The sequence below is a fragment of the Oncorhynchus clarkii genome, unplaced genomic scaffold, assembly GCF_045791955.1.
Source record: "Oncorhynchus clarkii lewisi isolate Uvic-CL-2024 unplaced genomic scaffold, UVic_Ocla_1.0 unplaced_contig_565_pilon_pilon, whole genome shotgun sequence".
Lineage (NCBI taxonomy): Eukaryota > Metazoa > Chordata > Actinopteri > Salmoniformes > Salmonidae > Oncorhynchus > Oncorhynchus clarkii.
In genome coordinates, this window is record NW_027260841.1 from 144,270 (window position 1) to 158,251 (window position 13,982).

Genomic DNA, 13,982 nt, shown 5'->3' on the forward strand with positions numbered 1-13,982 from the left:
CTGTTAGCATAAATTATATTTTATTAAATGAATACTTCAGGATTTTGGCTATGAAGCCTTTTATCTACTTCTCCAGAGTCAGATTAACATATATAATATTTATGTTTCTGCGTGCAGTATGAAGGAAGTTGATAACTAGCGTTAGCGCAATGATTGTAAGTCTATGGTAACTACTAGCATGCTAGTAGATACCATAGACTTCCAGTCATTGCACTAATGCTAATGAGTACCACAGTATGAGTCATAATACCCATTAAACCTAGCAGTCAAGCAGGCAAATGGTTCCAATCGTTTTGTCCACCATTCCCATAGGGGATTTTAGAGACTCTTAAAATAAGGTCTGTTTCATGTAGGCTTACCCTGGCGTGACATTTTGATTACCTTGTAAATCGTTTTACAGCAAATGTCCTGCAATTTGACACAATTTGCCATTATGTCATGTTAATATGATATCTGAATAAGAGTGACGAACAAAATCAATGTGGGCCCCCTGCAGGTCAGTACCCCTGCAGGTCAGTACCCCTGCAGGTCAGTACCTCTGGGCACATGCCCGGTCGGTAATTTGGCCATGATTACTACAAGTTTAGATAGCTGGCTAGACTAACTAGACTAATATACCAATCTAATGAAGGTAGACTCAGAGAAATGACGTGGCCACGAGCAGCACTACAGATATTGAGATCAGCGAGATGCAAGACACACACAGTTTCTGCACATTTGCACTGATTCGCTTCACACTGTTCACAGTCTTCCTTTGTCTTCCTTCCTCATAGCAGCAGCAGCAGCTACCATCATATCATATGGTTATGTGTCTTCCTTCCTCATAGCAGCAGCAGCTACCATCATATCATATGGTTATGTGTCTTCCTTCCTCATAGCAGCAGCAGCTACCATCATATCATATGGTTATGTGTCTTCCTTCCTCATAGCAGCAGCAGCTACCATCATATCATATGGTTATGTGTCTTCCTTCCTCATAGCAGCAGCAGCAGCTACCATCATATCATATGGTTATGTGTCTTCCTTCCTCATAGCAGCAGCAGCTACCATCATATCATATGGTTATGTGTCTTCCTTCCTCATAGCAGCAGCAGCTACCATCATATCATATGGTTATGTGTCTTCCTTCCTCATAGCAGCAGCAGCTACCATCATATCATATGGTTATGTGTCTTCCTTCCTCATAGCAGCAGCAGCTACCATCATATCATATGGTTATGTGTCTTCCTTCCTTATAGCAGCAGCAGCTACCATCATATCATTGCTGCTGAGGGTATTACACTGTCAGCAGTAAGACAGTTCATGTAGGGTAACTAACTAACTCAATTATGCATTGAGGGCCTATCTCTCAACATAGGAGTGTGTGTGTGTGTGTGTGTGTGTGTGTGTGTGTGTGTGTGTGTGTGTGTGTGTGTGTGTGTGTGTGTGTGTGTGTGTGTGTGTGTGTGTGTGTGTGTGTGTGTGTGTGTGTGTGTGTGTGTGTGTGTGTGTGTGTGTGTGTGTGTGTGTGTGTGTGTGTGTGTGTGTGTGTGTGTGTGTGTGTGTGTGTGTGTGGGTACAGTCTAAAAAGGTGAGACAGTGCAGACATTGAGTGCGGGGTGGCCTCGTATGAACAAGCTACTCAACGTATCTCCCCTCCTCTCCTCCCTCCATCCCTTTCTCTCTGTCTCTGTCTTTGTCTTTCCCCTGTGTTTGTTCAGCAGTCATTACTTCCTGCTTCTGAGCCACTACATTTTGACATGACAAAAGGACCCCTTGCATTCTGCAATACTGTGTGTGTGCACGTTGCGTATGTTTGCATGCGTGCATGAGTGTGTGTGTGCTTGTTTGTGTGCGCGTTGCGTGTGTGTGTGTGTGTGTGTGAGAGAGAGAGAGAGATTTGTCTGTGTGAGAAATTTGTCTGTGTGGGGTTTGTTTCTTTGGTCTCAGACTGCCATTAACACACAGTGCTATCTGCCCAGTGATCTCTCCTGGAGGTTTAGTATTTAGCAGAGTGATGGATGTTGTCTGCCTGTCATTAGGTGGGCTTGCTCTCTCTCTCTGTCTCTCTCTGTCTCTGTCTCTCTCTCTGTCTCTCTCTCTCTCTCTCTCTCTCTCGGTCTCTCTCTCTCTCTCTCTCTGTCTCTCTCTCTGTCTCTTTCTCTCTCTCTGTCTCTCTGTCTCTCTCTGTCTCTTTCTCTCGCTCTCTCTCTGTGTGTGTCTCTCTCGCTCTCTCTCAACCTGTCTCTCTCTTTTTGTCTCTCTGTCTCTCACTCTCTCTCTTTTTTTCTCTCACTCTCTCTCTCTCTCTGTGTCTCTCTCGCTCTCTCTCTCTATCTGTCTCTCTCTCTTTTTGTCTCTCACTCTCTCGCTCTCTCTCTCTGTTTCTCACTCTCTCTCTCTGTCTCTCTCTCTATCTGTCTCTCTCTCTTTTTGTATCTCGCTCTCTCTCTGTCTCTCTCTCGCTTTCTCTCCCCTCTCTTTCTCTCTCTCTGTCCTTCTGTCTACCTTCCCCATTGCCCCTCTGTCTCTCTCTCCCTCTCTTGCTAACCCCCTCCCCTTCCCTCCCAACTCTCCCTCCCCTCCCTCCCTCTACTCATCTTTTCCTCTTCCTGTTGGCCAGGGGTACAGTAAATGAGGACATCCCCATGTTTATTGAAGACATACTGTGCTGTAGGGAGCTCAGCTCATGGTAATACTGTACTGCTAGGGAGCTCAGCTCATGGTTAATACTGTACTGTATCTAGAGAGCTCAGCTCATGGTTAATACTGTACTGTATCTAGAGAGCTCAGCTCATGGTTAATACTGTACTGTATCTAGAGAGCTCAGCTCATGGTTAATACTGGTTAATAATGTACTGTATCTAGCTCATGCTAATACTGTACTGTATCTAGGGAGCTCAGCTCATGGTTAATACTGTACTGTATCTACTGAGAGACTCAGCTCATGGTTAATACTGTACTGTATAGAGAGCTCAGCTCATGGTTAATACTGTACTCAGCTCATGGTTAATACTGTACTGTATCTAGAGAGCTCAGCTCATGGTTAATACTGTACTGTATCTAGAGAGCTCAGCTCATGGTTAATACTGTACTGTATCTAGAGAGCTCAGCTCATGGTTAATACTGTACTGTATCTAGAGAGCTCAGCTCATGGTTAATACTGTACTGTATCTAGAGAGCTCAGCTCATGGTTAATACTGTACTGAGTCTAGAGAGGTGAGCTCATGGTTAATACTGTACTGTATCTAGAGAGCTCAGCTCATGGTTAATGCTGTACTGTATCTAGAGAGCTCAGCTCATGGTCAATACTGTACTGTATCTAGAGAGCTCAGCTCATGGGGTGCTATATATGAGATAGTGATCCTGGATGGGCACCCTGGATGGGCCTGTTCAGCAGTGTGTAAAAACTGTCCTTGTTCTTTTCAATTTGTCTATGTGTACAGACTCTCTCTCACTCTCTCTCATAGAACTCTCTTACAGTTTGTCTCTGTGTACAGACTCTCTCTCATAGAACTCCCTTATAATTTGATGTCCTTTAGCATTTGGGATCTTAATCCTCTACTGCCCCCCTCTCTTCTCCTCTCTTCCTCCTCTCTCTTCTTCTCATCCTTATCCTCCCAACATATCCTCCTCTTCCACTCCTCTCCTCCTCCTTGCTCTTGGCTCCGTCAGACTGGCACCCCGTGTGTCTGAGACGGCAGGAGGAGGGGAAAGAAGGGTGGGAATAGAGGGGTCCTTCTGGCCTTGGGCCCGTCGCTGTTGGCATCCACTTAATCTGGATAATAAAACAAGGAAAATTCTGCCAAGTTTGGACATTTTGCCGGTCCCCACAAGGAAAAATGCTATTTTAGGTTTAGGGTTACAATTAGGGTTAGGGTTAGATTTAAGGATAGGGTTAGGGGTTATGGTTAGGTTAAGTTTAGGGTTAGGGAAAATAGGATTTGGGATGAGAATCAATGACTTGGTCCCCACGAGAAGAACATAACATGCATGTGTTCGTGAATGAGAGTCAGTGTTTGAATGTGTGTGTTGGTGTCCACCACTACTCTCCTATGCTCTTAGGCTCAGGCTTCTGACTTTCCCACAGAACATGTAGGTCTGTCTGTCTGTCTGTCTGTCTGTCTGTCTGTCTGTCTGTCTGTCTGTCTACCTGTCTGTCTGTCTGTCTGTCTGTCTGTCTGTCTGTCTGTCTGTCTGTCTGTCTGTCTGTCTGTCTTTCTGTCTGTCTGTCTGTCTGTCTGTCTGTCTGTCTGCCTGTCTGTCTGTCTGTCTGTCTGTCTGTCTGCCTGTCTGTCTGCCTGTCTGTCTGTCTGCCTGTCTGTCTGTCTGCCTGTCTCTGAGCCCCAGCTTAGCTTCAGAGCACCACAGCCAGACTACCATACTGCCACACTACCACGCTGCCATGCTACAACACTGCCACACTACCACGCTACCACAGTACCACACTACCACACTGCCACACTGCCACACTACCACGCTGCCATGCTACAACACTGCCACGCTACCACACCACCACGCTACCACGTACCACACTACCACACTACCACGCTGCCATGCTACAACACTGCCACGCTACCACACCACCTCCCTACCACAGTACCACACTACCACACTACCACGCTGCCATGCTACAACACTGCCACACTACCACGCTACCACACTACCACGCTACCACACTACCACACTACCACGCTACCACACTGCCACACTGCCACGCTACCACACCACCACGCTACCAGGCTACCACACTACCAGACTACCAGGCTACCACACTACCACACTACCACGCTACCACACTACGCTACCAGGCTACCACACTACCAGACTACCAGGCTACCACACACGCTACCACACTACCACGCTACCACATTACCACACTACCACACTGCCACGCTACCACACTACCACGCTACCACACTACCACGCTACCAGGCTACCACGCTACCACACTACCACACTACCAGGCTACCACACTACCACACTACCACGCTACCAGGCTACCACACTACCACGCTACCACACTACCACGCTACCACGCTGCCACACTACCACGCTACCAGGCTACCACACTGCCACACTACCACACTACCACGCTACCAGGCTACCACACTACCAGACTACCAGGCTACCACACTACCACACTACCAGGCTACCACGCTACCACGCTACCACACTACCACGCTACCACATTACCACGCTACCACACTGCCACGCTACCACACTACCACGCTACCACACTACCACGCTACCAGGCTACCACGCTACCACACTACCACACTACCAGGCTACCACACTACCACACTACCACCTACCAGGCTACCACACTACCACGCTACCACACTACCACGCTACCACACTACCACGCTACCAGGGCTACCACACTACCACACTACCACACTACCACGCTACACTACACGCTACCAGGCTACCACACTACCACACTACCAGACTACCAGACTACCACACTACCACGCTACCACGCTACCAGGCTACCACACAACCACACTACCAGACTACCACCAACAACATGGTACGTGTCTTTTTGTTGGTTCAGTTGTGATCCCAGTGTAGAACTACAGTGACTACCAGGCTACCACACTACCACGCTACCACATTACCACGCTACCACACTGCCACGCTACCACGCTACCACGCTACCACACTACCACACTACCAGACTACCAAGCTACCACGCTACCACACTACCACGCTACCACACTACCACACTACCACGCTACCACACTACCAGGCTACCACACTACCACGCTACCACACACTACACTACAGGCTACCACACTACCAGGCTACCACACTACCACACTACCTCGCTACCACACTACCACACTACACACACTACCACGCTACCACACTACCACACTACCAGACTACCACACTACCACGCTACCAGACTACCACGCTACCACACTACCACGCTACCACACTACCAGGCTACCACACAACCACACTACCAGACTACCACCAACAACATGGTACGTGTCTTTTTGTTGGTTCAGTTGTGATCCCAGTGTAGAACTACAGTGCCAGACTACCAGGCTACCAAACTACCACGCTACCACACTACCAGGCTACCACGCTACCACATTACCACGCTACACACACTACCACGCTACCACATTACCACACTACTACTACCACGCTACCACACTACCACCCTACCACACTACCACACTAACACTGGTACCACGCTACCACACTACCACACTGTACCACGCTACCACACTACCACGCTACCACACTACCACACTACCACACTACCACGCTACCACACTACCACACTACCAGACTACCACGCTACCACACTACCACGCTACCACACTACCAGGCTACCACACTGTGCTACCACATACCACGCTACCAGGCTACCACACTGTAGGCTACCACACTCGCTACCACACTACCACACACAGACTACCACACTCAGAAGTCCATACCACACTGGACTACCACACAACCACACTACCACACTACCACACTCTATACCACACTTACCACACTTACCACACTACCACACTTTACCACGCTACCACACTACCACGCTACCACACTACCACACTACCACACTACAGACACACTACCTCGCTACCACACTACCACACTACCAGACTACCACGCTACCACACTCCCACACTACCAGCAGGCTACCACACTACCACACTACCATGCTACCACACTACCACGCTACCACACTACACTACACACTATCACGCTACCACACTACCAGGCTACCACACTACCACACAACTACGCTACCACACAACCACACTACCAGACTACACCAACAACATGGTACATGATCCCAGTGTAGGTCGACCACAGCTCAGAAGTCCATTGGACTCATTCTTTGTTAATCACACACACAGACAAAGACATTCAGGCAAGCAGGCACATGTGCAAACACACACCCTCATATATACACACACACAATACGCACACACACACAATACACACATGCATACACACACACTCATTCACACACACACACAATACACACATGCATACACACACACACTCATATTACATACATTCTCACAAGCACACCTTTGTATTAGTGCTAAATGGTTTGGTCTGATGGGATCTCTCATTGAGACTCATTATATTCCTATTGGGTATTATTAGTTCTTATTAGAAGTGTGAGCCAAGGAAAAGTTGAGCAGAGCAGAGAGCTAAGGATTAGACTTAGAGAGAGGTTCTGGCACTATCAGCTCCGTTTAAACTTAAACATGGCTGAAGATATGGGCTGTGTCCCGAAGTGCCTCCCATTCTCTTCATACAGCACCACTTTTCACCAGAGCTCATGGGCCCTGATCAAAAGGAGTGCACTATAAAGGGAACTGGGTGCCATTTGGGATGAAGCCATGCAGTGCACTACATTCACTTACTGCTAGCTGGTAAATCCCTTCAGGGTGCACGGACTACCCAGAACTACCCTGGAAATCATTCAACAACAAACATGAAACGGAGTGTGATGTAGTCTGACTATCTCAGGCTAGTTCAGCCCTAGCCTGGTTCCCAGATATGTGTGTGCTTTTTGTCAACGACTAAATCAACTATCGTTGCTATTCCATGCATGTATTTAGTGTTGCTTAGTTTATTTTCTTCCCTTCTGGAAATGTATCTGGCATCAAACAAGAAGGCATGCCTCTCCAGTGGCAGTGGACTAGAGGTCTTCTCATGTCTCCAGTGGCAGTGGACTCAGGTATTCAGGTTGGGGTCTTCTACAGTGGACTAGAGGTCTTCTCAGGTATTCAGGTTGGGGTGGACCAGTCAAGACCTCTACAGTGGACTAGAGGTCTTCTCAGGTCTCAGGTATTCAGGTTGGGGTGGACCAGTCAAGACCTCTACAGTGGACTAGAGGTCTTCTCAGGTCTCAGGTATTCAGGTTGGGGTGGACCAGTCAAGACCTCTACAGTGGACTAGAGGTCTTCTCAGGTATTCAGGTTGGGGTGGACCAGTCAAGACCTCTACAGTGGACTAGAGGTCTTCTCATGTCTCAGGTATTCAGGTTGGGGTGGACCAGTCAAGACCTCTACAGTGGACTAGAGGTCTTCTCATGTCTCAGGTATTCAGGTTGAGGTGGACCAGTTCAAGACCTCTACAGTGGACTAGAGGTCTTCTCAGGTCTCAGGTATTCAGGTTGGGGTGGACCAGTCATGACCTCTACAGTGGACTAGAGGTCTTCTCATGTCTCAGTTATTCAGGTTGGACCAGTCAAGGTGGACCAGTCAAGACCTCTACAGTGGACTATGACGATAGTGTAAAAGGACTAAAGCAGTGGACTATGACGATAGTGTAAAAGGACTAAAGCACCGAGCTGCTATTCTCAGCTAGCTAGCAGTTAGGCCCCACAATGTAAATGTTAATTCAGTACATTAAACACACAGACCCCTACTGTAATATTCATGCCCTTATAGGAACTTGAACTTGAGGAGAAAGTACAGACTAATGCCCTGTCACACACAGAATGCAGTCGTGAAGCCACACATACAGTACATTCCCTCTTATCAACATGTACAGTTGAAGTCGGAAGTTTACGTACACTTAGGTTGGAGTCATTAACATTTTGTGAATAGGGAATTTTTACTAGGTTTAAATGTCAGGAATTGTGAAAAACTGAGTTTAAATGTATTTGGCTATGGTGTATGTTAACTTCCGACTTCAACTATATGTGCTTGCAAATACAGCTACAGTTGAAGTCAGAAGTTTACATACACCTTAGCCAAATACATTTAAACTAAGTTTTTCACAATTCCTGACATTTAAAACTAGTAAAACTTCCCTGTCGTAGGTCAGTTCGGATCACCACTTTATTTTAAGAATGTGACATGTCAGAATAATAGTAGAGATAATTATTTATTTCAGTTTTTATTTGATTTCTTTCATCACATTCCCAGAAGTTCACATACACTCAATTAGTATTTGGTAGCATTGCCTTTAAAATGTTTAACTTGGGTCAAACGTTTTGGGTAGCCTTCCACAAGCTTCCCACAATAAGTTGGGTGAATTTTGGCCCATTCCTCCAGACAGAGCTGGTGTAACTGAGTCAGGTTTGTAGGCCTCCTTGCTCGCACACACGTATTCAGTTCTGGGCACAAATTTTCTATAGGATTGAGGTCAGGGCTTTGTGATGGCCACTCCTATACCTTGACCTTGTTGTCCTTTGGAAGCATGCTTGGGGTCATTGTCCATTTGGAAGACCCATTTGCGACCAAGCTTTAACTTCCTGATTGATGTCTTGAGATGTTGCTTCATTATATCCACATTTTCCTGCCTCATGATGCCATCTATTTTGTGAAGCACACCAGTAACTCCTGCAGCACAACATGATGCTGCCACCCCTGTGCTTAATGGTTGGGATGGTGTTCTTCGGTTTGCAAGCCTCCTCCTTTTTCCTCCAAACATATCGATGGTCATTATGGCCAAACAGTTCTATTTTTGTTTCATCAGACCAGAGGATATTTCTCCAAAAAGTACGATCTTTGTCCCCATGTGCAGTTGCAAACCGTAGTCTGGCTTTTTTATGGCGGTTTTAGAGCAGTGGCTTCTTCCTTGCTGAGTGGCCTTTCAGGTTATGTCGATATAGGACTCGTTTTACTGTGGATATTGATACTTTTGTACCTGTTTCCTCTAGCATCTACACAAGGTTATTTGCTGTTGTTCTGGGATTGATTTGCACTTTTCGCACCAAAGTACGTTCATCTCTAGGAGACAGAACGCATCTCCTTCCTGAGCGGTATGACGGCTGCGTGGTCCCATGGTGTTTATACTTGCGTACTATCGTTTGTACAGATGAATGTGGTACCTTCAGGCGTTTGGAAATTGCTCCCAATGATGAACCAGACTTGTGGAGGTCTACAATTATTTTTCTGAGGTCTTGGCTCATTTCTTTTGATTTTCCCATGATGTCAAGCAAAGAGGCACTGAGTTTTAAGGTAGGCCTTGAAATATGTCCACAGGAAAACCTCCAATTGACTCAAATGACGTCAATTAGCCTATCAGAAGCTTCTAAAGCCATGACATTTTCTGGAATTTTCCAAGCTTTGAATTAAAAGTGAAATAATCTGTCTGTAAACAATTGTTGGAAAAATTACTTGTGTCATGCACAAAGTAGATGTCCTAACCGTCTTGCCAAAACTATAGTTTGTTAACAAGAAATGTGTGGAGTGGTTGAGAAACGACTCCAATCTAAGTGTATGTAAACTTCTGACTTCAACTGTACATACACATGTTCACGCATGGCAATATGCATACTCAGTGTATATTCAGTAGGCCTCTTCTTATATATGATCTTAGCAGGCACGCACTCGCTCATACACAGTTGCACACACACACACACTCAAACCGTTTATCAACAGCTGTGAGAGTTGACTTTAACCTTTCTTTGGGCTGCTGTACGGATTGCTTGATAAATCATTCAACTATTTTTTCTCTATTGTGCTATTTGGGAGTGACGCCCGACACACACACACACACACACACACACACACACACACACACACACACACACACTTGCCTCTGGTCGGTCACAGAGTTCAGTCAGGCTGTCCAGCAGACATCAGCTGTTTGTGGAGGACTCCTCTCCTTCTTTTCCTGGGAATGTGTGTGTGTGTGCGTGTGTGTGTGAGACTTGCGTCTTTGTGTGCATGTAATTGCTCTGTCTTGGGTTGTGTGCCAGCAGCTTGGGACTACAGTGATGGAAAGCTCTTGGATAGTGTGTGTTTGCTTGCCTGTGTTTGTGTGTGTGCTTCGGTGCGTGCATTCATTAGTGTGGTGTGCACACGTTTCCATGCTCTCAGTAATGACTGTGAGAGTAAATGAATGGTGATGTAAAGGGCATTGTAGACTCAGACCAGTGGAATCAGCAACAACGGCACCACTGGTTTAGTTTAGGAACACTTCTCTCTCCAAGAGTCAGGGAAATGAACATCAACCAAGTCTAAGTATGTTTCTCTGTCTGACTTTGTGTGTGTGTGTCTGTCTGTACCATCTATCTTCTGTCTCTCTTTCTGTCTGTCTGTATCTTTATTTTTCTTTCTGATGCTTTCGGTTGTCAGTTGGTCTGTCTTTCTGGTCAGTTGTCAGTTGGTCTGTCTCTCTGGTCAGTTGGTCTGTCTCTCTGGTCAGTTGGTCTGTCACTCTGGTCAGTTGTCAGTTGGTCTGTCACTCTGGTCAGTTGTCAGTTGGTCTGTCTTTCTGGTCAGTTGTCAGTTGGTCTGTCTCTCTGGTCAATTGTCAGTTGGTCTGTCTCTCTGGTCAATTGTCAGTTGGTCTGTCTCTCTGGTCAGTTGTCAGTTGGTCTGTCTCTCTGGTCAGTTGTCAGTTGGTCTGTCTCTCTGGTCAGTTGGTCTGTCTCTCTGGTCAGTTGTCAGTTGGTCTGTCTCTCTGGTCAGTTGGTCTGTCTCTCTGGTCAGTTGGTCTGTCACTCTGGTCAATTGTCAGTTGGTCTGTCTCTTTGGTCAGTTGTCAGTTGGTCTGTCACTCTGGTCAATTGTCAGTTGGTCTGTCTCTCTGGTCAATTGTCAGTTGGTCTGTCTCTCTGGTCAGTTGTCAGTTGGTCTGTCACTCTGGTCAGTTGTCAGTTGGTCTGTCACTGTGGTCCGTTGGTCTGTCTCTCTGGTCAGTTGTCAGTTGGTCTGTCTCTCTGGTCAGTTGGTCTGTCTCTCTGGTCAGTTGTCAGTTGGTCTGTCTCTCTGGTCAATTGTCAGTTGGTCTGTCTCTCTGGTCAGTTGTCAGTTGGTCTGTCACTCTGGTCAGTTGTCAGTTGGTCTGTCTCTCTGGTCAGTTGGTCTGTCCCTCTGGTCAGTTGTCAGTTGGTCTGTCTCTCTGGTCAGTTGGTCTGTCTCTCTGGTCAGTTGTCAGTTGGTCTGTCACTCTGGTCAGTTGTCAGTTGGTCTGTCACTCTGGTCAGTTGTCAGTTGGTCTGTCTCTCTGGTCAGTTGTCAGTTGGTCTGTCACTGGTCAGTTGTCAGTTGGTCTGTCTCTGGTCAGTTGTCAGTTGGTCTGTCTCTCTGGTCAGTTGGTCTGTCTCTCTGGTCAGTTGTCAGTTGGTCTGTCACTCTGGTCAGTTGTCAGTTGGTCTGTCTCTGGTCTGGTCAGTCTCTTGTCAGTTGGTCTGTCACTCTGGCCAGTTGTCAGTTGGTCTGTCACTCTGGTCAGTTGTCAGTTGGTCTGTCTCTGGTCAGTTGTCAGTTGGTCTGTCTCTCTGGTCAGTTGGTCTGTCTCTCTGGTCAGTTGTCAGTTGGTCTGTCACTCTGGTCAGTTGTCAGTTGGTCTGTCTCTGGTCAGTTGGTCTGTCTCTCTGGTCAGTTGGTCTGTCACTCTGGTCAGTTGTCAGTTGGTCTGTCACTCTGGTCAGTTGTCAGTTGGTCTGTCTTTCTGGTCAGTTGTCAGTTGGTCTGTCTCTCTGGTCAATTGTCAGTTGGTCTGTCTCTCTGGTCAATTGTCAGTTGGTCTGTCTCTCTGGTCAGTTGGTCTGTCTCTCTGGTCAGTTGGTCTGTCACTCTGGTCAGTTGTCAGTTGGTCTGTCACTCTGGTCAGTTGTCAGTTGGTCTGTCTCTGGTCAGTTGGTGTATCTGTGCCTGTGTGTCCATGTGTCTGTATGTCTGTCAGCAGTTGTCCCACATCAGAGTGGTCTAAATCCTGTACACCTGCAGGGTTGTAAAGGAAAGAATGTCTCTCTCTCTCAGGCTAATCCCACTGATGATTTTCAGCCTCTGCAAAATAATGCCTATTTTCTCGTTTCCTCATCCCTCCTCTCTCCCTTCCCCTTTTCATCCTTCTGCTGTCTGTTCCCCTTTTCATCCTTCTGGTGTCTGTTCCCCTTTTCATCCTTCTGCTGTCTGTTCCCCTTTTCATCCTTCTGCTGTCTGTTCCCCTCTTCATCCTTCTGCTGTCTGTTCCCCTTTTCATCCTTCTGCTGTCTGTTCCCCTTTTCATCCTTCTGCTGTCTGTTCCCCTTTTCATCCTTCTGCTGTCTGTCTCTCTCTTTCTTTATTCCCCTCTCTCTGTCTCTTTTCCTCCCTATTCTCTCTTTCATGAGGTCTGTACATGGGGTCTGCAGAATGCTTTATGTGCATAAATTAGATTTAAAATTCTCTCTCTCTCTCTCTCTGTTCTCTCTCTCTCTCTCTCTCTCTCTCTCTCTCTCTTTATTCTCTCTCTCTCTCTCTCTCTCTCTCTCTCTCTCTCTCTCTCTCTCTCTCTCTCTCTCTCTCTCTCTCTCTCTCTCTCTCTCTCTCTCTCTCTCTCTCTCTAGGGTACAGCCTCTGTTCTCCAGCGTAGATCTGACAATGAGGAGTACGTCGAGGTTGGTCGTCTGGGGCCATCCGACTACTTTGGTGAGTGGATAACGTTACACACACATTCTTAGGCTAATGTTACATTACGGACCCTGTTCAACACACACCAGGAACTGTTAGGAATCTGTTCAACACACACCAGGAACTGTTAGGAACCTGTTCACCACACACCAGGAACTGTTAGGAATCTGTTCAACACACACCAGGAACTGTTAGGAACCTGTTCACCACACACCAGGAACTGTTAGGAACCTGTTCACCACACACCAGGAACTGTTAGGAACCTGTTCAACACACACCAGGAACTGTTAGGAACCTGTTCACCACACACCAGGAACTGTTAGGAACCTGTTCAACACACACCAGGAACTGTTAGGAACCTGTTCAACACACACCAGGAACTGTTAGGAACCTGTTCAACACACACCAGGAACTGTTAGGAACCTGTTCAACACACACCAGGAACTGTTAGGAACCTGTTCACCACACACCGAACCTGTTCATCATACACCAGGAACTGTTATGAACCTGTTCAACACACACCAGGAACTGTTAGGAACCTGTTCACCACACACCAGGAACTGTTAGGAACCTGTTCAACACACACCAGGATCTGAATAAAACACAAGGACCTGAAAGGACACAACCTTATAGGGACCCCAACAGTATATGTCATCATCATCA

General features: G+C 46.9%; 1 protein-coding gene across 2 annotated transcripts in view; it reads left to right on the forward strand.

Annotated features, from left to right (window-relative positions):
* Positions 1-13,982, forward strand: part of LOC139401891 (protein kinase, cAMP-dependent, regulatory, type I, beta) — a gene marked incomplete at its 5' end in the record, with an annotated part of 159,596 nt that overhangs the window by 142,603 nt on the left and 3,011 nt on the right. For both annotated transcript variants that reach the window (XM_071145894.1, XM_071145893.1), the window contains 1 exon segment: positions 13,256-13,337. In XM_071145894.1, the coding sequence (XP_071001995.1) occupies positions 13,256-13,337 (82 nt within the window).